The sequence below is a fragment of the Symsagittifera roscoffensis genome, chromosome 3 (assembly GCF_963678635.1).
Source record: "Symsagittifera roscoffensis chromosome 3, txSymRosc1.1, whole genome shotgun sequence".
NCBI classification, from domain to species: Eukaryota; Metazoa; Xenacoelomorpha; order Acoela; family Convolutidae; genus Symsagittifera; species Symsagittifera roscoffensis.
In genome coordinates, this window is record NC_087064.1 from 7,895,017 (window position 1) to 7,918,920 (window position 23,904).

General features: G+C 40.6%; 1 protein-coding gene across 1 annotated transcript in view; it reads left to right on the forward strand.

Annotated features, from left to right (window-relative positions):
- LOC134842522 (SRSF protein kinase 3-like) overlaps positions 1-23,904 on the forward strand; it is a 261,300-nt gene that overhangs the window by 234,203 nt on the left and 3,193 nt on the right. Inside the window, exons 2-9 of the mRNA XM_063858904.1 lie at positions 17,780-17,881; positions 17,951-18,023; positions 18,097-18,408; positions 18,481-18,568; positions 18,655-18,987; positions 19,892-20,357; positions 20,503-20,801; positions 21,072-21,252. Coding sequence (XP_063714974.1) covers positions 17,857-17,881; positions 17,951-18,023; positions 18,097-18,408; positions 18,481-18,568; positions 18,655-18,987; positions 19,892-20,357; positions 20,503-20,801; positions 21,072-21,252 — 1,777 coding nt within the window. The 5' untranslated portion in view covers positions 17,780-17,856. The remainder of the gene's footprint in view (positions 1-17,779; positions 17,882-17,950; positions 18,024-18,096; positions 18,409-18,480; positions 18,569-18,654; positions 18,988-19,891; positions 20,358-20,502; positions 20,802-21,071; positions 21,253-23,904) is intronic.

The following is a 23,904-nucleotide window of genomic DNA, read 5'->3' on the forward strand; positions in this document are numbered from 1 at the left end:
CGTTCCTTTATGAGCAATATAGTATCCGGTATGAAAGAAGCGGCTCCTCGATCCATGGTCAGAGTCTAAATTTTGAAATTGCAAAAGCTTTCAGAATTTTGTTTCTTCAAATTTTTCATGTTCTTATTTTCAACTAAAACTCATTTAACTTACACTATTTTTGAACTTCAAGGAGTCGGTTGTCGTTAAGAAGCACGCCCCCCCCCCCCCTTTTGATCAGACAACTTGAAAAATATTTAGAGTACTTTAAGTGGATGAAAAAAAAAAAGAAAAATTTGTAAACATTTCTTCGATAGATTTGCCTCTAAATTTCTCTTTAAAATGGAATCATCAAAATTATCATTTCACTGGCAAATTTTTGAAACTACCTACAAATTGTTTTGTCTGATTTTTATATGGCACCATTGGTAGTTTTACGGGATCATACTTCTAAATGAGATTTTGAGCGGGACCATATTTCTAAACGAGGTTTTGAACGGGATCATACTTCTGTTTTATAATTATTATTTTAGAACTGTAAATTAAGATTTCTTAGAGTTTCATAATCAACATGTACATCAAATATATCATATTTATCGAAAACAACTCATCGACTTATAATACTAATTGTCGACACAAGAAACTGGTTGTAAATTGTTAACAGCTCGTCTAAATAGTCTCTGAATTGTTCCTGTACGTTTTTTGTACGACCGGATACTGAGCATCCTGGTTTGCAAATTGTTTCTTGTTCTGTCTTTGACTTGTGATAGTAAAATTGCAAAAACTTCCCCCCACCAAGTCTTCTCCGAAATTTTAAGATTTCATTTTTGGCCCTTTCTTTCGTATTAAAATTGATCAAGAGGTTGGTGAAATTTCACGCTTTCTTCATTATTCCCTCAGAAGACGATTTACGTTTGTTACTTTCGATATTTAAATTGTCTTTTTTTCCATCGCAGTGTAGGAATGAAAATCTACGACCTAAATGTTGAGAATCTCATCCTTTCGTTTTTCTTCGGTTGGAGTTGCTGCACTGTTTAATTTAGTTTCATTCACCAAATTTTTAGGTGGTAATAATCCGACCTTGATTCCTTCGACATTTTCGATACAATGACAAGCCTTGTCAGTTGTTGCTCCAACGAGTATCAAATAATTGAAGTATTTTAGAACCTCTAGTTTTCAAAGATTCGAAATGGTCGGAAGATTTAAGATTGTCGCCCTGACATGTTCAAGTGTTTATGTTACCAAAATCCATGCAGAATTTGACTGCTATTTTAGCGAAAGACCAAATTTGTTCAGCTCGCAGATTATATACTCGATTATTTTTTCTGACTTAGGAAAGTTGTTTTTGTCGTCAGCCTTCATGACTTCATGGTCTCAAAACATTTAATTAATTTTGATAAGATTTTCAGGTTTTAGATCTTAGTGCAGGTGCAGATTTAGAGTTGTGGAGAGGGGGGGGGGAAGAGGAATTTAGATACAAGGAGGTGTGGCTTGTTCCTTTTCACTACCATTTTTAGGCATTTCTATTTGTTCCAGTACTGCAGAAAAGGTACAACGAACGAGAAAAGAACCACTTTTGAGATGTTTGCAGACAATTAGGACCCAACCATCTCGCTCTTCCTCGCCACAAATTTATTTCATTAATATAAGAATTCAAAGATTAGTATGAGTTCTCAAAGGTTGGAAAACTTTGGTGAGAAAAATGGTTTTCTACAAATAATAACCGCAGTATAGTTCTACAAAATGGCACGATTGGAGCTCCATTTGAACTCAAGCGTTCCTGTTTTTTCATGAGTACGCTTATAAGTACTTACTGTGCTTCAAGGAGTTATAATGGTGGGAAATTGGAAAAGACTGAGCCACCTCAACCAGAAAAAAATAAAACAGACAAAATAGCAAAACTCTCATTTTCGGTTTACAAAAGTCCAGTAATCTTCAAACCAATTAAAATGCCGACTGTTTCCGAAGGTAACAATGTAATTTAGTGCGGCAATAACTTTTCGGATTGTGTTTCTGTTCACTCATTAAACTTTTCAAGTTAAATATCACAAAATAATCAAACTGGTTGTGTACTTTGACAAAGAATGCAACGTTTCATCTTACAACCTTGAAATGGAGTTAACTTCAGGCCACTATGCGCAATATTTGTATCAAAGGCTCGTTTTATCAGAGTTCGAGCCAAATAAGAGCACGGATGAGGGCTTCAGTGAAAAATACAGGACAGAAATGCCATTTTGGCACTATTTAGTAAATTTTCATAAAAAAACTGCAACTTTTCAGCGCGCGCCCTCTCAAAATCATTATATACATACAGAGACGGGAAGGAGCGGAGAAATTGTCTCCCGCAAGATTCCAATCTCTCAATGTACCTTCTTTGTGACCATTTTGAGACATTTTTCCGACTCAGCTAGACCTGAATTTTCTCTGAATGTATTTTTGATACAATTCATAAACTAGTTTTGAAGGAAAGCGCTTGCTGAAAAGGGTGAGCGCTTGCTGTTCAATGCGTACTAATCTATGGCAAATTATAGTCATCTCATTGTTTCACCAGCTGCCGCTGGAGTTACATCATAAAAAACTGTTTATAATTGAGTTTTGTTGTCAGTGTCTATTAAATGCAAAAAAATTCGATTGTAATTAACAAAAAAGGATTATAGAGCTTTGTTTAAGAAGCTAATAAAAACCATTGCAAATCAGTTATAATTTCTTTTTTTTTCACAATAAAAAGGAAACAATAAACATTCGTTAAAGCCTTATGTTTTTCACTTCATTAGGATGGAAAATTGCAACGCACTTAAAAAAAATTGGCACGTTTTCAATTAAAAATGCTTACTTTTTTTTCTGCGCAACTTTGATTATTGCTACTCATTGATTTTACTAAGTTTTTTTTCTTTTCTAACATTTTCTTAAATCATTTAGAAACATTAAGGAGAGTTGAGAGAGGAATGGGGGTAAAAAACAAAGGGGCAAATGATGGTGCGGAATAGTAAGGAAAGGGCAAAAATGCCAACGTTGGGGGTGATGGAATCATTTTACAATTTGAGAAGGCTCAGGTGATTCGAACCACCTCACTCCCATCATGGCACACACCACCAATATGGACACGGCAGGGATGGGCTGAGATAGGAAGCCCCGTGGTGAACAATTCTCCAGAACCTCACATCAACATTAGATTCCCCCGTTTTGAATACCCCAACGTTTGCGCACGTTGCGCCAGGCAGTGATAAGATTACTCCCCGGGGTTCAAAATGATGTTTCTCCAGTTTCTTTATCCTGAAGCTTCTAGCTTCTTCCATCATCATTTGATGAGTCTTATCTTTTTCGACAATTGGAGGATTTTTGTCGGCAGTGCACCACACGCCCTCTATTTCTGGAAGTCACTTACGCCTCCTTCACTCAATTTCAAGAAATGTTTCCCACTACTTCCTTTAATTTGTTTCTACGTCACTCAGGGACTATCCCAAACATCTTTGTCAACTATTCGTATGACCTTTCCGACACTCTTAGCAATCTTACACATTTAGGGACCGAGAAAAATTGATCGATCAACACTTGTTGTCCCCTCGCATTCAGTACCACCTAGGGTATGGGGTATTTGCTGTTACACTATAGTGCTGCGCTAGATCCAACCATAAACTTTTAACCAGCCGCCCTATGAGATCTTTTACTGTATTTCAAACACATTTCATCTTTGAGAGCTTCTCGCCGGTCTCCTATCTACTCTTCTGTATGGGAACATTTCCACCCTTAGGGTTTTCATGAGTTTGTGCACCTGCTCCAGTAGTTCCAATGGTTCAATCGAGCTGACCAAGCTACAATATCACAATGTGGTCATCAAGGTCATTTCAGTTAGGCCATGGCAGTCCGCGATCAATTTCATTTTATTCTAATCCGCCATGTTTTTTTTTGTACAGTTGTGCTTTTTGACACAGCTGATCACTCAAAACTTTCAAAGAGCCTGCCTGCGCCACAATTACGCCCTTGCGTTCCACAATTGGTTGCCAGAAAAGCCGACTGTTCTACAAAAACTTATGATATATTTGAGTCGAGACCTAGCCATGGGGTTTTCTTACTTCCAGAGTAGGGGATATTTTGGTAGTGTTCTGTAACACGATTTTGCAGTCCCATGTCTTAAGCGAACCGAACTGGTTCCGACAAAATGAGGTACAAAACCACAAGAGATAGTGTTCCTGACCTTTGAGCCATTGGTTATAGGGCCTAGTTTTCTTAACCTCTTATGTGACATAAGCGGACGACTGTTACATAGTGTTCTTATAGCGCTCCTGGTTGTTTTACGACATCAAGACTACGGGATCGATTTTACTTGACGCAGCTCCGGGCTTCATATCCATTCTAGAATACCGGTATTTCGGTTCAACTGGATTATGTCCACCTTCTGGTCGTACGGTTATAGCTTTTTAAGTGTAATTGTGAAAACTTTCTCGGTGCGCTCTCGGATACGAGGCTTAGCTATCCTAGTATGGGGGACTCTGGAGCTACAAAAAATGGGTAAAAGACATAAAACGAAAGAAAAAACAAAAAAGGATTAGAAATAGGAAGAAAAACCACAAAAAACTAAAAATGGACACTAGTTTTGATTTCCAGATTAGATGGATCAGACCTTTAAATTAAATGATAGTATAATTATTTTGTTTTAAAATAAGACCGATCGTTTCGATCAAAGTAGCAAATATTTAGTAGGTGCCCAAATTCGGGGTGTTGAAAATGTTTTCAGCTAGACTTGCAGTCTTGGGGAACCACTGGGAGACTTCACTGGAAGAGGCGACCAGTCGGATAGTGATGGAGTTGGGAGGACTGAGATCTGGGAATCAAGAGAGGACGCTACTGGAAATAAACTACAAGTAGTGTGACCAGTGCAGTGTGACCACTAGAGTAGATCACCGTCCTGTGTCCTGTTTGGTCATACGGGTATCGTTAAAATCCATTTTATACTATAAGAGATAGGTATAGTGAATAAGCGGCATCCTAAAACTTTTTGAGGTTTTTACTTGAGCAGAGCTTGGAAACACGTTCTACGGGTTTTCTCTTGAGTGGCTTAGTACCCATTGCGCATAAAGGGTTTTTCTATTTAAATGGAGGCCTAGAAAGGGGGGAAGTTAGACAGGGGGGCTGTTTATATAAAGGGTGGTGGTTGGATATTGTAAAAAGGTGAGCCGTACTACCGTAACCATACAATCGGCATCGTGGATTTTTTTAAAATTATATATTAACCGGAGTCAATTCTGACCACAATAAAGACTGAAAACAGGAGTTGGAATGCGAAGGTACCCCATAGTGAACATGAGATAAGGTAAGTGGTCTAGCCAGATCAGGCGGGGGGATCGGAAATAAATATATATATTTTTGCGACCAGTAAGGTAAATATCCCAGATCAACAACAGTATTTGAAATAACGCTAGACAACCAAGTACCAGGCAACTTTTTTTTGGAGCGACACTTTTGGCAACTTTGATTTTACAAAAAAAACTTTTGTGTTTATAACACTTTTCATTTTATAACACTTTTGTGTTTTTACTAGGAAGTTTCAAAAAAGGCTGGTAGATTTTCAAGACAGCCAGACTTAACTTTAAGGTAATTTCAACCATAACCTGTTGTAGCAAACCCGATCAGACTTTTCAGTTGCAAATGATTAAGGGAACGCAGGACCTGTTAGAGACCCTCAGGTCAATTCTTGGCAAGAATTTTGGGGGGGTGGGGGCATTTTACACGAGTTTCCGAGACAATCCTGGGCAGCTGAAACAACTGCCCAACATTGGTGGCTGGAGTCTTGGGAAGATAAAACAACTGCCCAGCACTACATCTACTTGGGTTCTGGGAAGCTAAATCAACTGCCTAACACTACATTTACTTGAGTCCTAGGAAGTCAAATCAACTGCCCAACACTGTTTGCTTGAGTATAGGAAAAGCAAATCAACTACCCAACACTTGAGACCAGGGAAGGCAAATCAACTGCCCAATACTTGAATCCTGGGAAGGCAAATCAACTGCCAAGCACTTGAGTCCTGGGAAGGCAAATCAACTGCCCAACACTTGATTCCTGGGAAGGCAAATCAACTCCCAACACTTGAGTCCTGAGAAGGCAAATCAACTGCCCAACACTGTTTGCTTGAGTACAGGGAAAGCAAATCAGTTACCCAACACTTGAGACCAGGGAAGGCAAATCAACTGCCCAATACTTGAATCCTGGGAAGGCAAATCAACTGCCCAACACTTGAGTCCTGGGAAAGCAAATCAACTCCCAACACTTGAGTCCTGGGAAGGTAAATCAACTGACCAACATTAGGGTCCTGGGAAATTAAATCAACAACCCAACACTAGAGTCTTAGGAAGGCAAATCAACTGCCCAACACTGTTTGCTTGAGTATAGGGAAAGCAAATCAGTTACCCAACACTTGAGACCAGGGAAGGCAAATCAACTGCCCAATACTTGAATCCTGGGAAGGCAAATCAACTGCCAAGCACTTGAGTCCTGGGAAGGCAAATCAACTGCCCAACACTTGAGTCCTGGGAAGGCAAATCAACTGCCCAATACTTGAATCCTGGGAAGGCAAATCAACTGCCAAGCACTTGAGTCCTGGGAAGGCAAATCAACTGCCCAACATTTGATTCCTGGGAAGGCAAATCAACTCCCAACACTTGAGTCCTGAGAAGGCAAATCAACTGCCCAACACTTGAGTCTTAAGAAGGCAAATCAACTGCCCAACACTGTTTGCTTGAGTACAGGGAAAGCAAATCAGTTACCCAACACTTGAGACCAGGGAAGGCAAATCAACTGCCCAATACTTGAATCCTGGGAAGGCAAATCAACTGCCAAGCACTTGAGTCCTGGGAAGGCAAATCAACTGCCCAACACTTGAGTCCTGGGAAGGCAAATCAACTCCCAACACTTGAGTCCTGAGAAGGCAAATCAACTGCCCAACACTTGAATCCTGGGAAAGCAAATCAACTCCCAACACTTGAGTCCTGGGAAGGTAAATCAACTGACCAACATTAGGGTCCTGGGAAATTAAATCAACAACCCAACACTAGTGTCCTGGGAAGTAAATCAACAGCCCAACACTAGAGGACTTGAGTTTTCGGAAGCTAAAACAAGTGCCCATCACTTAAGAAGTTAAGTCTCGGGAAGGTAAAACAAGTGCACAATACTAAAAGACTTGAGTCTTGGGAAGCTAAAACAAGTGCCCAACACTAACGGAGTTGAGTCTTGGGAAGCTAAAACGAGTAATTAATCCTTGGGAAGCTCAAAAAGCTAGTCAAGATCGGCATTTTTAAGGATTGGAGGAAGCTAACGCAACAGACCCACGACAAACTTTTGGATAAAGGACATCTAGGAATAAGTTTTAAACCGGACTGTATATTACATTTTAAACTGAAGTTGTTCTAAAAGGGTTAGATAAATAAGGAGAGTTAAAGATTTTTTTATTAGCACCTGTATATAGACGAAAGTGTACATAGACTAAAAGTGTAAATAGAGACCATGAAGAAAACAAGAATGTCGATACCATAAAAAGCCAGAGTCGGGCCAAGGCAAACTCGACCAAAAGGACAGACAAAACAGCCTTGGGTGACAATTATACCGAGACTAAAGAAGAGCAATAGTTCAGTTAAAATGGTGAACACGCGGAGTAACAAAAAAGGGCAAGAGTCAAAGGATGAAACTGATGAAAAACTTGAAAAACGGAAGAACGCTGCCGTCGCAGAGGTTGATCTAGAGACACCTGAACAATTATTGACGACGTTGAGAAGAAAACGACACAATCAACACCAATGCCGAACGCTGAAGAACAAGACGCAAAAACAATTGAGTTCTCACCGATAGGCAATGGAAATGAGGTCACTGGCAACACCCCGGAAACAATAAAAGATTACTCACAAAAAAAATCCTTCACGAAGATTTGACACCATGATGGGGATGAGGCCGAAAGATACAGAAGAAGTAATAGCTGGTACAAGCAAAAGTAAGACCTTTAGAACGGTGTCCGCCAAAACAGCGGAGGCTGGTGAAAGAGGGGAACTGATAACAGGATTCACAGAGAAACTAGCAGGTCACTCAGCAGGACTTGTAACAGAATCAAAATCACCGCCGGTGGAGTTGGAAGACTTGTTGCTAAAATTAGAGCAGATAAAAAAAAGCTCAAGAGCGTCCAGCAAGACCGAGAGGAAACGAAAAGAGAAGTCAGATACAATAAAATTGAGAAACTTGACAACTAGTTCTTCTTAGCAAGAGTAGTTGAAGAGAAAATACTACTGCTGAAGGAGTAAAAAAGACTGACAAGGAACGGGAGAAGCTCATCAAGAAAGATATGGAAATAATGAAAAAACGGCATGAAACCGTAAACCCCCATTTTTGGAGTCTAGAGACCAGAAGAGAATGGACACAATGAACAGAGAGCAAGCAGAGAGTTCTTGTGCCATACAGTACAAACTGAATGCGCTCTTCAGAAATTCTATTAATCAGGATGAAGCAGTAGAAGAGAAAACAGTGAAACAACCTGGATCAAGGATACACTTTGCGGAACCGCATCGTAAGAAACAAGAATCCACTCCATTGCCGCAGATTCACAATATCATAGGATCGGAAACAGTGAAGTGAGTAATAAATTGAGGTGCATCAAATTCAACGAGAGTCCCAAGGGAATCGAACATACACGCGAGTGTAGCACCGGATGCCATGACACGGGCAAACAGTTGGGAAATGATGAACAGCAAACAGTTGGGAAATGATGCACAGAGATAATGTATGACCATCATGTGATCAGCCACTTGACCGCAAGCCTATGGTTCCGGAGCATTGAGCTCAAGATTGTAGGCTCTACGAGTTGCTCGAGAAGGACCATACATGATCAGAGGAACGTGGCGCGTGTGGAGAAACAGCTGGAGTCGATAGTTTATCGTCTAACGCAAGAGAGATGACGTAGGCCATTCCTGACGCCGAGGCTAGAGAGTGTGACTGGCAAGACGAAAGGAACGGCGCCCCATTGATAAAACAGGTGTGGGAACTCATGCAGAACCAGCTTGAGCAAGCCGAGAAGAAGGGATTGATAGTGGAAACGTTCGTCTCCATGGCAAAAGACACAACCATCAATGGTTTTTGAAAGGATCACGCCATAGCAAACTTGAGAACAAGAAAGGGGTGAGAAATTCAGGGGTTCTTGAGCCCGTGTTGAGGGAAGAAACACATGGAGAGGATGTTCTCCGCGGGGAAGACCCTCTTCGATGTATTCATTCAGGACCTCTTGGGTATGTCAATCAACCTTTTGCTACCACTGTATCTGGTGTTTTTCAGATACCTATTCAATATGGGCCCAGTTTTTAAGGTCAGCAGGGGCGTGGAGACCCTCAGGGTTGATGGATACTTGACGCTGAACGGGAGAAGCTCATCAAGAAAGATATGGAAATAATGAAAAAACGGCATGAAACCGTAAACCCCCATTTTTGGAGTCTAGAGACCAGAAGAGAATGGACACAATGAACAGAGAGCAAGCAGAGAGTTCTTGTGCCATACAGTACAAACTGAATGCGCTCTTCAGAAATTCTATTAATCAGGATGAAGCAGTAGCAGAGAAAACAGTGAAACAACCTGGATCAAGGATACACTTTGCGGAACCGCATCGTAAGAAACAAGAATCCACTCCATTGCCGCAGATTCACAATATCATAGGATCGGAAACAGTGAAGTGAGTAATAAATTGAGGTGCATCAAATTCAACTAGAGTCCCAAGGGAATCGAACATACACGCGAGTGTAGCACCGGATGCCATGACACGGGCAAACAGTTGGGAAATGATGAACAGCAAACAGTTGGGAAATGATGCACAGAGATAATGTATGACCATCATGTGATCAGCCACTTGACCGCAAGCCTATGGTTCCGGAGCATTGAGCTCAAGATTGTAGGCTCTACGAGTTGCTCGAGAAGGACCATACATGATCAGAGGAACGTGGCGCGTGTGGAGAAACAGCTGGAGTCGATAGTTTATCGTCTAACGCAAGAGAGAGGACGTAGGCCATTCCTGACGCCGAGGCTAGAGAGTGTGACTGGCAAGACGAAAGGAACGGCGCCCCATTGATAAAACAGGTGTGGGAACTCATGCAGAACCAGCTTGAGCAAGCCGAGAAGAAGGGATTGATAGTGGAAACGTTCGTCTCCATGGCAAAAGACACAACCATCAATGGTTTTTGAAAGGATCACGCCATAGCAAACTTGAGAACAAGAAAGGGGTGAGAAATTCAGGGGTTCTTGAGCCCGTGTTGAGGGAAGAAACACATGGAGAGGATGTTCTCCGCGGGGAAGACCCTCTTCGATGTATTCATTCAGGACCTCTTGGGTATGTCAATCAACCTTTTGCTACCACTGTATCTGGTGTTTTTCAGATACCTATTCAATATGGGCCCAGTTTTTAAGGTCAGCAGGGGCGTGGAGACCCTCAGGGTTGATGGATACTTGACGCTGAACCTCCTGGCGCATGGAAATTTGGCAGTATTCCAGCGTCTGATGAAGAATGTGGACCCGATGTCCATGACCAGAGCTCAACCAAGTATTGAGATTTTTTCCTAAAAAGGTGCGGCGGGGTTAAAAACGCTCCTGGTGGAGTACTTCTTGATGCAAAATTGTCACTTGAAGGGGAAAGAAGCGAACTCGAATACAAAGAAGCAAGTCGAGGAAGTGACTGGGGGTATGCCTCTCCTGACGGACTTAAGCTTGGCGATGTCATCGGATCCTGTGGGAGTGGTGAGAGGGCTGGGAGAAGTGGTGACCTGCGTCTACGGACCGGCAGTGACCTACGCCTGCACCGACCCTTTGATAACAGCGTACAGCGTACAGACACTCATTAATACATGTTAGCTTGATCAGCATCCTAGATGGGACGGCACTGAAATGGTGCAAACAAGGACACTTGAGAACTCAGATGAGCGAGACAGTGTTGTTTGAAAAACCCAAAGATCCCGAGTTAATGGTGCTGAACTGCAGAGGCCAGTTGCAAAGCAGGATGGGTGGAAAACGAGAAAGTCCGATTGAAGCCTACCCGAAGTTTTGGAATATGATCCCCTGGAGAAACAGGCCAGAGAAATTTTGAGGATGCCAACTTGGCCGGAAGCTTTCGACCTGATAAAAAAAAGCTGGAGATGATACTAGAGCGAGATGTCTTGCCGGCCACCCTCCCGGACTTCGAATGAACAATCTAATGCTGGTACCGTCAGTACAAGTGAGGAAGGTCGGGGAGCGACAACAAAGGGTTTTCAAACAAGGCTGGGATCCCCTGTTTTTTGGGTACTTTGCATACTTTCACTCGAGCGAAATCAAGATAAACTCTTGGATGAACGAGGCTAAGAAAATTAGGGGGTTAATGCCGCCGAGATACGATGTGCATGAAGTGAACAAAGTTCTTGAGAGGGCCGGATTCGAGAACAAAGACCTTGTAATTGATGTATGCCAAATAAAAGTGGAAGACGGACAACTGGAGCTGATAGTCGAACAAAGAAGCATCTGGCACCTTACGGACTGGAGGAATTGGAGCTAAAACATGAGGGACGTAGACTTGATGCGGCTGGCGCTCTCTACGTGCCCCTCACGGAGTACAGGAAGCCAAACCCAGTCACACCTTCACCTCTGTCGATCGACACTCCTGGAGACAAAAAAAGTCTCCCAAAACAGAACAGGTTTGAAGATGCCTTAAAGCAGTAACGTTCTGAAGTGACCGAAGGGGAGAAAATGGAAAAAGCTCACAGTGAACCCGAGGAGGTCAAGGACACAGGATGACCCGAGCTGAAGAAATAGTGCCTGGAAGCTACAGCCCTGGCACTACGCGTGAGTTGCTGCAGGACCTGAGCGGAGAAGAGTGGGCAGACACGGCGACGCCGACTTTGGGATCCCCTCGAAAAAAATTGGTGTTACACTTTGGGAGTCAGCCAGTGGACTTGGGCATGGTATGCTTGAGTAGTGAAAGCAAGGAGCAAAACACCTTTGAAGGAGAGAAAACGATGTTTTTGAATACTTTTGATCGAGAAGGATGGCAAAAGTTCTTGAGGGAATTTAATCAGACGGTAGAGCGGGAAGTAGATGTTGAGGAATTCAAGGAGGAACTGTGGGACATAATGGTGGAGTTTGGAGAACTTATCTTGATGGGAACTGGACTAGACAAGGAGGCGAGTTTGGAACTACTCAGCAAGTTGATTCATATCAGGGAAACAAGGTCTAACACTGAGTCCAAATACTGTATAGAAAATTCTACTCTAAAAAAGAAAAGTGAAAGTAAACCAGTCAAGACCAAAATGAGTAATTAAGATAAACCAAATTTTATAGCTAAAATTATGATTCTGATTAAGGCTAAAGAGAGAAAAAATGCTTGCGTTAAGAGAACGGGGGATGCAAGAGTCAGAAGAAGAGGGTCAAGAGAGTGGAGCAGCTTCGATGATGATCGTGTCTACACCTCGAACAATCGTCAAGGCCAAGGAAAAGGAAGCGAGAGATGGAGAAAGGGGGTCCTTCAGCGGAAAAAGACACCTCCGATGGTTTTGGCAAGTTGCAACACTGCGACTTACAAAGACAAATCGACATCTAGGAAGCTGGGGGAAGTGGTGGCCGACATGGAAACTGCACCTGGTTCAGTGACAGAGGAGGATTTTAAGCCACAAAGGGTGAACATAAAGAGAGGATCTACCAGTGGAAAAACATGGGAGGTGGATGTCGGCAAGGAACGGGTCTGGGTCTCGAGTCAACACCAGAGCGTCGGACAATAAATCTCGAATGATACCCTTGAGAAAGGACTCACGAGGAACACTGCTCGTTCCTGGTGGATAGCTCTGGGCACGATGAAGGAGTTAGAGACTTGTCGATAGAAGCTGGATCGCGGAAAGTCCAGAAAGCGCCAAAATTGGGCCGCGCAGCAGAAGGCATAGATAATTAAACAGGAGCTGAGGAGCCGACTAGGGCGATCATGGGATAAATTACTGCTGGAATACTTTGAGAAAAAAATGAGGGCACCTCCATCCGCACAGCTTCTGATGACAAATCCTTTCACCAGAACTGAGGGTCAAATCTTGTTTCCGTGTTGCCAGGCTGGAGTTGTGTTGGAGGGTCTGTCCTCATGTGACAAGCTGAAGTTGACCGACAGAGAACCACATGTATACCGGATGATGATGCAAGATGTTGCTGGAGATGACTCCGGTTTAAGTCTTGCGAGGAGATTGGGCGCCACTTGTTTCCTGAGATGGATCATGTCAGTGATACCTGACGCGGTGATCCAAGCTTGCTACCAGAATGCAACGAAGAATAGGGCGTTGGAGAACATGGTCTCGAGCATCATCCTAAACGTGAACCAGAGTGCTGTGATTGAGAAAGACGATGATTCCAGGCAATCTCTTGAGAACCATGCAAATATTGCCGTAGCCATGACGTACATCGTGCCATGATCAAGGCGGAGGATTATTCGAAGCCCTCGAAACGTGGAGATTATCAGCATTATGATTTCTGGCATTATGAGGATGTCATACAATCCCTTCTTGAGCACAGAAGCAGGAGCTGCTTACATGAACTTTGAAGTCATGGAACTGCTGAAATTCTGGACGGAAAAAATAATTGAAGACGACGCGACGGAAAGGGATAAGCCGAGCTTGGGCTTGCTTCAATAGAACGAACCCGAGAATATCTGCCTGCGTGCCACGATCAAAGAAAAGAGTGGAACTGAGGTTAGGCGGCGAGGACAACGTATTGTTCACAAACATGGGAGTAGTCTGGAAGCTGTTGAGACCTTCTTGGTGCCTTCTTGGTTTTCATCTACAAACTATTGTTATCTAACACACTATAGCTATTTACTTATCAAAATATTGCATGATATTTTCCGACTGAAACAAACAAAAAAAAATTAAAAATTGTTTGTGAAGCTGAAATCCAGGTTACAATTGTATGAAGATTATGGTCGATGTTCAGCTTTAGAATGACAGTCTTACATGGCTGTGAATTTTGGGGATTTAGATAAGGTTGAGTCTGCTGCAAACGTCTGTAAGCGATCACTGGCACTGTATCTTGAGAGGCACTCAAATTTCTGGAGGCTCACTGACATGACGACCAAGCGCGATGAGGACATCGATCTTGAGTCGGGGGAGTATACGCCAGTCAGTCGTATTCTGAAGTTTGACCTTGATTTTGGGGGAAACGGAAATTTTTGAAAAACCCGAAGCGACCATGTCATGATTAAGTTTATTGAAATAAAAGTCTGTAAAAATTGAGACATAATTGCTGGAAAAATGACCACAAACTTTGTTAGAGTAAAAACTGCTATTCGCAATTTTACGGAAATAATCAATTCGAGTAGAGCTATCATATTCCCGACAGAGAACCTTGGGAAATCTTACAAGAGTGCCATCGTCAGGCAAGAGAGAAGTTGATTGGGCAGGTCGACAAGTAAGGCTGCCCTATAGTCCAGATAACATAACTTCTTGAGTCAAAACTAGTTTTCAGATCTTTGATCTTTTTGTAAATATGGAAAAAAATTTTAATCCTGATGATGCACAAAATGTGCGAAAACCTTTAAATTAACATTTTAAATTTCTTACCAAACTAATTGTTCCCTAAAAGTTCTAGAGTTGCTTTACTTACATATTCACTTATTTCTGGAGTCATGTCAATATGTGACTACTAAATTTAGTTTCTCGATTGTTGAGAAAAGGCGGATTTCAAGTTGATTTATCTGAATTGGATCAAACGTCTTCTGTCCTTTTTAAAAAATTAGTATACATGGGTTTCATCCTGTTTTTAACGTCGTTCGCGTGTTTTAGTTATTTAGAAATCTAGCCATAGAGCATTCTTATTTTTAGAGTGGAGGATTTTGGCAGTGGCTTGTAAGCTGTAATACGATTTTGTAGTCCATGTCTTAAACGATCTGAATTGGCTCCAACAGATTGAGGTACAAAAGCACAAGAGTTAGTGTCCCTGGCCGTTGAGCCAATGGTTATAGGGCCTATTTTTCTTAATCTCATATGTGACGACTGTTACACCAGTTGAATACAAACTGGCTCTAAGGCTCACTGTGCATCATAACATTCAATGGGTTGAAAATTGTCAGATACTTTCCAAAAAGACAAAGAATGCCTCTTTCAATTTAAAAGAAACCTACGTCGGCCTGCTTTAGTACCAATGGCAAAAAATTTAGTACCGATGGCAAAAAACGCATCTCAAGCGTGGCGGCCAAACATGGGAAACCTCCAAGACTTTGAAAAAGTCCCACAGTATGCGACAAAATGGATATTAGGATCGAACATCAAATACCGTAATCGCCTCCTTTCACTAGGAATACTACCACTCAGTATGTATGTCGAGATGCATCATTTTCGTTTCCTATTTTCAATGAGAAACCGTGACTATGATATAGAGGAAACTTCAGATAAAATTGATCCGCTAGAAAACACCAGACAAATTAAAAATCAATCCCTTCTTGAGCACAGAAGCAGGAGCTGCTTACATGAACTTTGAAGTCATGGAACTGCTGAAATTCTGGACGGAAAAAATAATTGAAGACGACGCGACGGAAAGGGATAAGCCGAGCTTGGGCTTGCTTCAATAGAACGGACCCGAGAATATCTGCCTGCGTGCCACGATCAAAGAAAAGAGTGGAATTGAGGTTAGGCGGCGAGGACAACGTATTGTTCACAAACATGGGAGTAGTCTGGAAGCTGTCGAGACCTTCTTGGTGCCTGCACCCGCAGGCAGGTTTGAATGAGGAGATTACGGAGCGAGTAAGGTTGTCACCAGGGAAAGATGAGGTCCTGGGGCACTTGAATGTGATCCACAAACTAATTTTGATACAGAAACATGTCTAGGGGTTGAAGGTCGGCTTGGAAGCAGAAATGGGTTTCGCGGTGACTGAGGCCGATAGCCTGCCGATGAATGAAAAATCCTTGGTAGGGTCGGTCATGGAAAACTTCTGCGGTAGCCATTATCTATTACACATGTTCGTAACGTGGCGGCCAAACATGGGAAACCTACAATACTTTGAAAAAGAACAACACTATGCAACAAAATGGATATTAGGATCGAACATCAAATACCGTAACTGCCTCCTTTCACTAGGAATACTTCCACTCAGTCTGTATGTCGAGATGCATGATCTTCTTTTCCTATTTTCAATGAGAAACGTTGACTATGATATAGAGGAAACTTCAGATAAATTTGATTCGCTAGAAAACACCAGAATCGCTAGTATACATGGGTTTCATCCTGTTTTTAACGTCGTTCGCGTGTTTTAGTTATTTAGAAGTCTAGCCATAGGGCGTTCTTAGTTTTAGAGTGGAGGATTTTGGTAGTGGCTTGTAAGCTGTAACACGATTTTGTAGTCCATGTCTTAAGCGATCTGAATTGGCTCCAACAGATTGAGGTACAAAAGCACAAGAGGTAGTGTCCCTCGCCGTAGAGGCAATGGTTATAGGGCCTATTTTTCTTAACCTCATATGTGACGACTGTTACACCAGTTGAATACAAACAGGCTCTAAGGCTCACTGTGCATCATAACATACACTGGGTTGAAAATTGTCAGATACGTTCCAAAAAGACAAAGAATGCCTCTTTCAATTTAAAAGAAACCTACGTCGGCCTGCTGTAGTACCGATGGCAAAAACTTAGTACCGATGGCAAAAAACGCATCTCAAGCGTGGCGGCCAAACATGGGAAACCTCCAAGACTTTGAAAAAGTCCAACACTATGCAACAAAATGGATATTAGGATCGAACATCAAATACCGTAACCGCCTCCTTTCACTAGGAATACTACCACTCAGTCTGTATGTCGAGATGCATGATCTTCTTTTCCTAGTTTCAATGAGAAACGGTGACTATGATATAGAGGAAACTTCAGATAAAATTGATTCGCTAGAAAACACCAGACAAATAAAAAAGGAGAATACAGGCTGTACAAATCAAGATTGATGAAAACCGATGGCAACTTTTCCGACGAACGAAACTTCTTTTCAACTACGTATCACGAACTTAACAAAGATGCCTTGCGGAAAATCGACTGGCACTTCTTCATTAGACACTACTTCGAGGAAAGCATTTTCACATGGAGAATAATATGCAGATGTGGAAACTAACATCACAAACAAGATAAAAATATACCCATGAACTTGAATATGGGTGCGAACACTTGAGAACAGTCTCTAAGTTTTTTTAACTACTACTACTACTATTGCACCTAGGATCAATCCTTGAGGCGCACCGCTTATTACTGGAGCCCAATCCTAGTACCTTTCGTTTACTACAAACAATTTGAAATAATGATTATTCAACTACAAGGATTTTGAAGTCAATGATTATTTTGAAAAATTAAAAAAATTGCAGCACGATTTGCGCTTGTACACTTAAAGATATTTGCAATTGGCAAGATCGTTGGTGATAAATTGTATCTGGGATAACCATTTTGGTGCTACATCCCACTGCCAATAATTGGTGGTTTTGTGTATTTTTTCACATAAAAGTGCAAAGAATTTTCTCAGATTAATGATATTAGTTAATGATATAATTCTCAGATTAACGTGACTACTACCACTGACGATACAGTAGAAACCCCGAGTCTTAGTGTTTCTTACCTTCTTACTCCTAGTTTCTATGTTTTTAGTCGTTTTTGTGTAACCGTTTAAACATCCGGTAAATTCGATTAATTATAGGATTTATAGCATCATGGTACAGGCTTTCTTTCGATGTCGGTTATCTTTGCTCTAAGAGTCGTATCGTCTTTCAAAAAAAAATTTTTTCCTGTTTCGTTTTATGTTGTTTCGCTTACTTTTTCAGAGTGAGAAATTTTTCTTCAATTTGTCCTTCTGGCTAAACCACTTAAGATTTCAGTCAGTCGCTTGAAGCGAACAAATGTCATCTCGAGCTCAAAGGCATGGTAGGTGGTACAATGATTTTGATATCATGATTTGTTTGCTTTTCTCATTGTCGTAATTTAATTTTTCAGTGCAAGCCGTGAAAAAGAAGAAAAGAGCAAAAGCACCAAAGCCTAACAAAGCAAAGACCGCGGAGAAGACTAAGTAAGTACTTTTTACTTGACAGTGGTTCCGTAAAAGGTGTACCTATTCAGCTCCACTTAACTGTCGCTCTTAGATCTAAACCAAAGAAAGCCAAGCCCTCTGCAGGGCCTGGTACAAGCAGTCAGCCCGAACCAAGTGAGGTTCCCCCTCCTCTTCCGGAAGAAACTACGTATGGCCTAGACGAAGAATTTCCAGATGATGACGACGAAGACGATGAAGAAGAGCCACTGGGGTCAGATGATGACGAGCAAGAAGATTCCTCTGATTACTGCGTGGGCGGGTACCATCCAGTGAAGATCGGAGACCTTTTTCATGATCGCTATCATGTTGTGAGAAAACTAGGGTGGGGCCACTTTTCGACTGTATGGCTTAGCTGGGATCTCAAGTACAAATATATCTGTTCATTACAAGTTCCGAATATTGAAGTTCAATCTAACAATTATTTCTCGTAATTTAGGTTGAGGAGATATGTGGCTTTGAAAGTTGTAAAAAGTGCGGCACATTACACTGAAACTGCAATCGACGAAATATCTCTTCTTGTCGCGGTAAAAGAATAAAAATGATTAAAATGAGTTACAAAAAATGAATAACAAATTCAGCGAATGTTGTTTTTTTGGTCTGATATTCTTAGGTGAGAGATGGAGACCCGGAGGATTCGTTCCGCAGCAGAGTAGTATCGTTGGTGGACAATTTTAAAATCAGAGGACCCAACGGTGAACATGTGTGTATGGTGTTCGAAGTGCTGGGCCACAACCTGCTCAAGTTCATAATCAAGTCCCACTATGAGGGATTGCCAGTGCCTGTGGTGAAACACATTATCAAGCAAACCCTGGAAGGACTGCACTATCTGCATGCCAAATGTGCTATTATTCACACCGACATCAAACCAGAAAACATCCTGATCACTGTAGACCAGCAGTTTGTCCGCTCTCTTGCGAGGGAAACGGCTGAGTGGATGAAACAGGTCAGCCACTAGCTTCGCTGCTTTTATTTTGATAATTACGCCCCCAATTAGCAAGCGTTATCAAACCGGAACTTATTTTCAAATAAACAACTTGTCTAACAGAGTCACTGAATCATTTGATAGCTTGGTTCATAATCAATTGAAATTGACGGTCTGATGTGCATGTTTGCACAAGGAGGTGACGTCTGCTTTTGGCTCTCCGAGGCTCTGGGTTCAAAGCCGGCCAGGACCTGTTTTTGATAGTTGAAATTTATTGGTTAAAACACAATTTGTGAGGCCATTATTTGTTGGCTTAGTGGACACATCAAAGACTCTGCTTAAGGTTTAAACAATGCTTTCATGTAATTATGCGGGATTTTTCCAATCTTTTGATATACGATTTTTGGACATTATTTGAACTTTTATATTGCTTGTTCTCTTAGCCATGAAAAGCAATGAACGTTAAAAGCAATGAACGTTACATTTTTTCTTTAAAAATCGAAAGTTGAAGTTTCTCAAAAACAATTCAGTTCTTTTTTCTGTTTTCTTGCGTGCATTTCTCTTTTCCAATTGTCAGTTGGCTATGTTTCAAAAAATCGGTGAAAAAGTTATTCTTCTCGCTTTTCACAAATGATTCCTTTGCCTGGTTCGAGTTTGTCAAATGGGCTTTTATGAATTAAAAGGGGTACTAGAGAAATGATTGTGCCTATTTTTTTTTAAAAAAATACTTCGAAGTGTTTAAAAAGTTTTAACTATGTCAAGTTTGTTCAGTTTTTTATATTCATTTTTTACAGACAACACGTAGTGCGTAGCATCACTTTCCCTCTGTGCAGAGTTTGTTTATATTGAGCCTCAATTTATTTGTATAATCGATTGTGGTTTGACAAATTGTATCAACGATGTTCCAGCTGAAGGATTATTTTAGGGATCAAAACCAAGCAATTCAGCTGTGTCAACGGCTAAAAATGACCGCAAAGCAGTGACGGAAATAAATTCGAAGATGACCAAAAATCAGAAAAAGCGAGCCAAGAAGAAGGCAAAACGTATACAAGAACTGTTTGATCTCCAACAGAAGCAACTGCAAGAGCTGGATATGTTGGATGAACTTCAGGAACTGGAACACGAACTTGAAAAGCAGAGTCTTACTTCGGGAGGAGACTCGAAAGCCCCAACTGATAATATAAATGGAGAAAACACTACACAAGATAAATCGGATGATGCTTCTAAGGATGGCGCCCTGAAGACAAAGATCGCACCATTGATGAACCGAGATAGCATTCTGAGCCAAGATGGAGACGATGAAGATGACGAAGATGAGGATGAAACTGAAGATGATAATACTGTAGACCAGCAGACTCTAAAAAGTCAATTATCGATACCTGAAGAAAGAAGTAGGTTTTGGTTCTAAACAGATTATCAAGTCTCTAAAAAAGTTAATGACTAATTAACGAAAACTCGCTATTTAGGAAAATATATTGAACACAATTGCTGATGATGTGGTTGCTTTGAGTGGCATTAATTTTGTCTCGTTTTCAGTAGCGGAGTCATCAGACAGCCTAAACACGGCTTCTTCTACAAGTGGGAAGGTGGTGGGAAAAGCAACTAACGGGTCGGCGGCCAATTGCAATGGAATAAACGGGAGCTCAAGTATCGAATCATGCAGTGATAGATCGCTTTCGAACGACGCCAGACGAAGGGACAGAACCATGTCAGAAATACAAGCACAAGCTGACTATGATCCTAATATGGTTGTAGTCTGTCCGCGAACGGATCTCATGTACGATTTGAACAAACTCAATGTAAAAATAGCGGATTTAGGCAACTCATGCTGGGTGGTGAGTATTATTTACATGAATAAAGTAACCCGTGTTTTGAAATCCAGTATTGGAAACGGTGATGTAAAATTTGGTAGTTAAATATGAAATCTGATTTTTATAAGCAAAATCCGAGCATTTTTGTGGCGAGAAATTGCAGGCCTTCTGCAATGTACTGAAAGTGTGACATAAAGCATGCAATTTGTTTGACTTGGAAGAACCAACACGGTTTTAAAGCCATGCCCGATCATATCTAGCGAGACAAGTTATGAACAGTTAGAGGTTGTTTAGCACCACCATTACACAGAAGACATTCAGACGAGACAGTATCGCTCAGTGGAGGTGCTGGTCGGGGCTGGCTACGACACATCTGCCGACATCTGGTCCACGGCCTGCATGGCTTTCGAGCTGGCCACCGGGGACTTCCTCTTTGAACCACACTCGTGTGAGGGAAAGTACTCCAGGGACGAAGGTATTTATTACTTCCTCCGCTCAGTCGGCGATACAACTGATGCTTCAAAACATTGAGCAATTGTCATCCAATTTGAAAGCAATTGACATTTCTTAAGAACGCTCTTTATGCTTGCTATTAGCAAACGTTATCAAGTTTTTCCCAGGTTAATCTACTTGTCTAGCCAGCCTGAATCATTATCTCGAAATTTTCTAAACCATCTAGTTTGAGTATTTGTCTACCATTTAAGTACCCGCAGTGATGTTCATTTAAAAAAATTTAAATTTCAATTTATTCAATTGTGAAATTACGAGCCCACTCAATTTAAATGAAAAATTTTAAATTTAAATTCAATTTTATTTTGAATCGAGCAATTTAAGTTGAAAAAAGTTTAATTTGCTCAGGCGGTATTCGATCCGACGCCAAATTACAGAGTTTACTCATCATTTAATTTCACAGTTCCGCTGAAAAAGCAAACAATCTTAATTTTCACGACAAATTTGATTAAAACAGGTATTATATGAAAATGTATAGGAAAATTTTTTTCACCTTTCTGAAACTCTAAGACTTTTCTCGAAAACTACCCTCACCAATCTGAGGTTTTGATTTCAATGAGTAGAATGGGTTGTGGAAGTTTTGCCTGCATAAGCGGTTATGCCCAAATTTTTTACGCACAAAGTTATGACCCTCGGAAAAGTCGAATTTTTGACTGTTTTTGAAACTTCTGACTTTTCTCAAAAACTACCCTCCCGAATCAGAGATTTTGGTTTCTCTGTGAAGAACGGGTTGTGGGAAGCTCCACTTTATGAACGGTTAAGCCCAATTTTTTTACACAAAAAGTTATGACCCTAAGGAACAGTCAAATTCTCGATTTTTTTTACCGTTTTTTGAAACTTTTTGACTTCTCTCGAAAACTACCCACCCAAATCTAATGAGCAAATTTTTAAGCATCTTTCAACCTAACAAGCTCTTGTAATCACTTAAATTTTTAGGAAAACTGAAGTAATTGATGAAATTAACAGACTTTGAAGTCATTATCTTGGGATTTACTTTTCTTTGCTATAGGTCTGTTTTTGAAATTACCCTTGTCCTTCGGCATTGATACAAAATTATCAAACAGGTATTTCTTCAATTCAAAAGCCTCTAATAGTTATGCCCTATAAATTGTTTTGGAGAAAAACTGCTAAAAAACTGACTGACGAAAAATTTAGGTTTCTTCAGAAAAATTTAAATAGTTTCGGAAGAATTCAAATTGATGTCAACAAGTTTAATCCTGTTCTTAAACAATTTTAATTTAAATTTTTATTTGTTTAAATGGACATCACTGAGTACCCGTTACATTTATTTAAGTAAGCTATCGAGCGTTGTCTTATACTAAGAACCCACTCTTTTCTAACCCAAGTCGTGAAAAGGAAGCACTAAAAGTGTTCGCATTCGCTATATAACATTTATTTCATGTTTCGAAATCCGCTTGTTAGTGGCTAGTATTTTAATATCTAAAAAGCCAATGACACAGGTGGTAGGACGTGAGACACGTAGTCTCTCGATATGTGCTTTGATTCCGTCTGCTCATAGAAATTTTTCATTTTCCAAGATCTATTTTCGCTTTTCTTTCCTTATTCTTTTAGCCTTTTCGACCTGTTTAATACCGTTTTCTTCCTTTAGTTTGCGGAATACAGCTTAGCCTCTGCGTCGAACTTTGTGTTTGACTTTGTGAAAATATCAACTCCTATTGGGCATCATTTAAGTTTTTTTTAATAGTCATCGAACGAAGTGGAGGCTCGCATTTAAGGAAAAAGTTTTTGTGTCCTTTGATTTCTTTATAAGTTCAATTCAAAATCTAAAAGCTAAATGTAAGGCTAATGAAGCTCTCCAACAACAAAATGCAATTTGCTCAAAAAACGTGAATGACTATTGGAATAATAGACCGACCGTCAAACATAAAAGATTCTCGAATATCGGATAGCATTGGCACAACGTATTTTTTCTTCGAATTCGAAAAATGTTCAAAAGAGCTCAACCCGATTTTTTGGTCTCCTGTAGGATTTTTCAGTTTTCTTCTGTTAACTTGTTCTATTTAATCGCAATATGTGGCCAATAAACCGATTTAACATTAATCGAAACCTTTTGAAGCTCTCTTGAAGAAATGTAATTCTCTCTTGAAGAAATGTAATTCGTTTTAGTGGCCTCATATTGCCTCGTTTGATGAGCAAAAATAATCGAATGGGTGTGTTTTGAAGCGGGTATTTAACTCAAATGTTTTGGCTTTGTTAACGCGTCCTTAGTTTTTTCCGATGCTAATTTAACACGAAATTTTGTTAACTGGTATGTGTTTCTTTAAATCAACTCTATGCAAAACGAATCGAACTAACCGTCTCGAACTTTGGTAGTCCTAAGTTTTTTTTCGACATTTATTTCACGAATTTCTTTCCGACTTAGCGGCTTTCGTCTCATTTTCTGTCGGCCAGTTTGCCTTGTTAAATATGTATTATATCGCACGTGGTGCGCAGCTTCGCTTCTGTGTATGATTAGAAAATTATCAAAGATTTTGATTTCAATGATATTTTTATGAATTAGAAATCTATAGATCATCAAAGTAAAATGTAACCTGTAACTTTTTGTGGTAGAAATTTTTCAATATATGGACTGGTAATTGCCCTGAAGAAATAGACT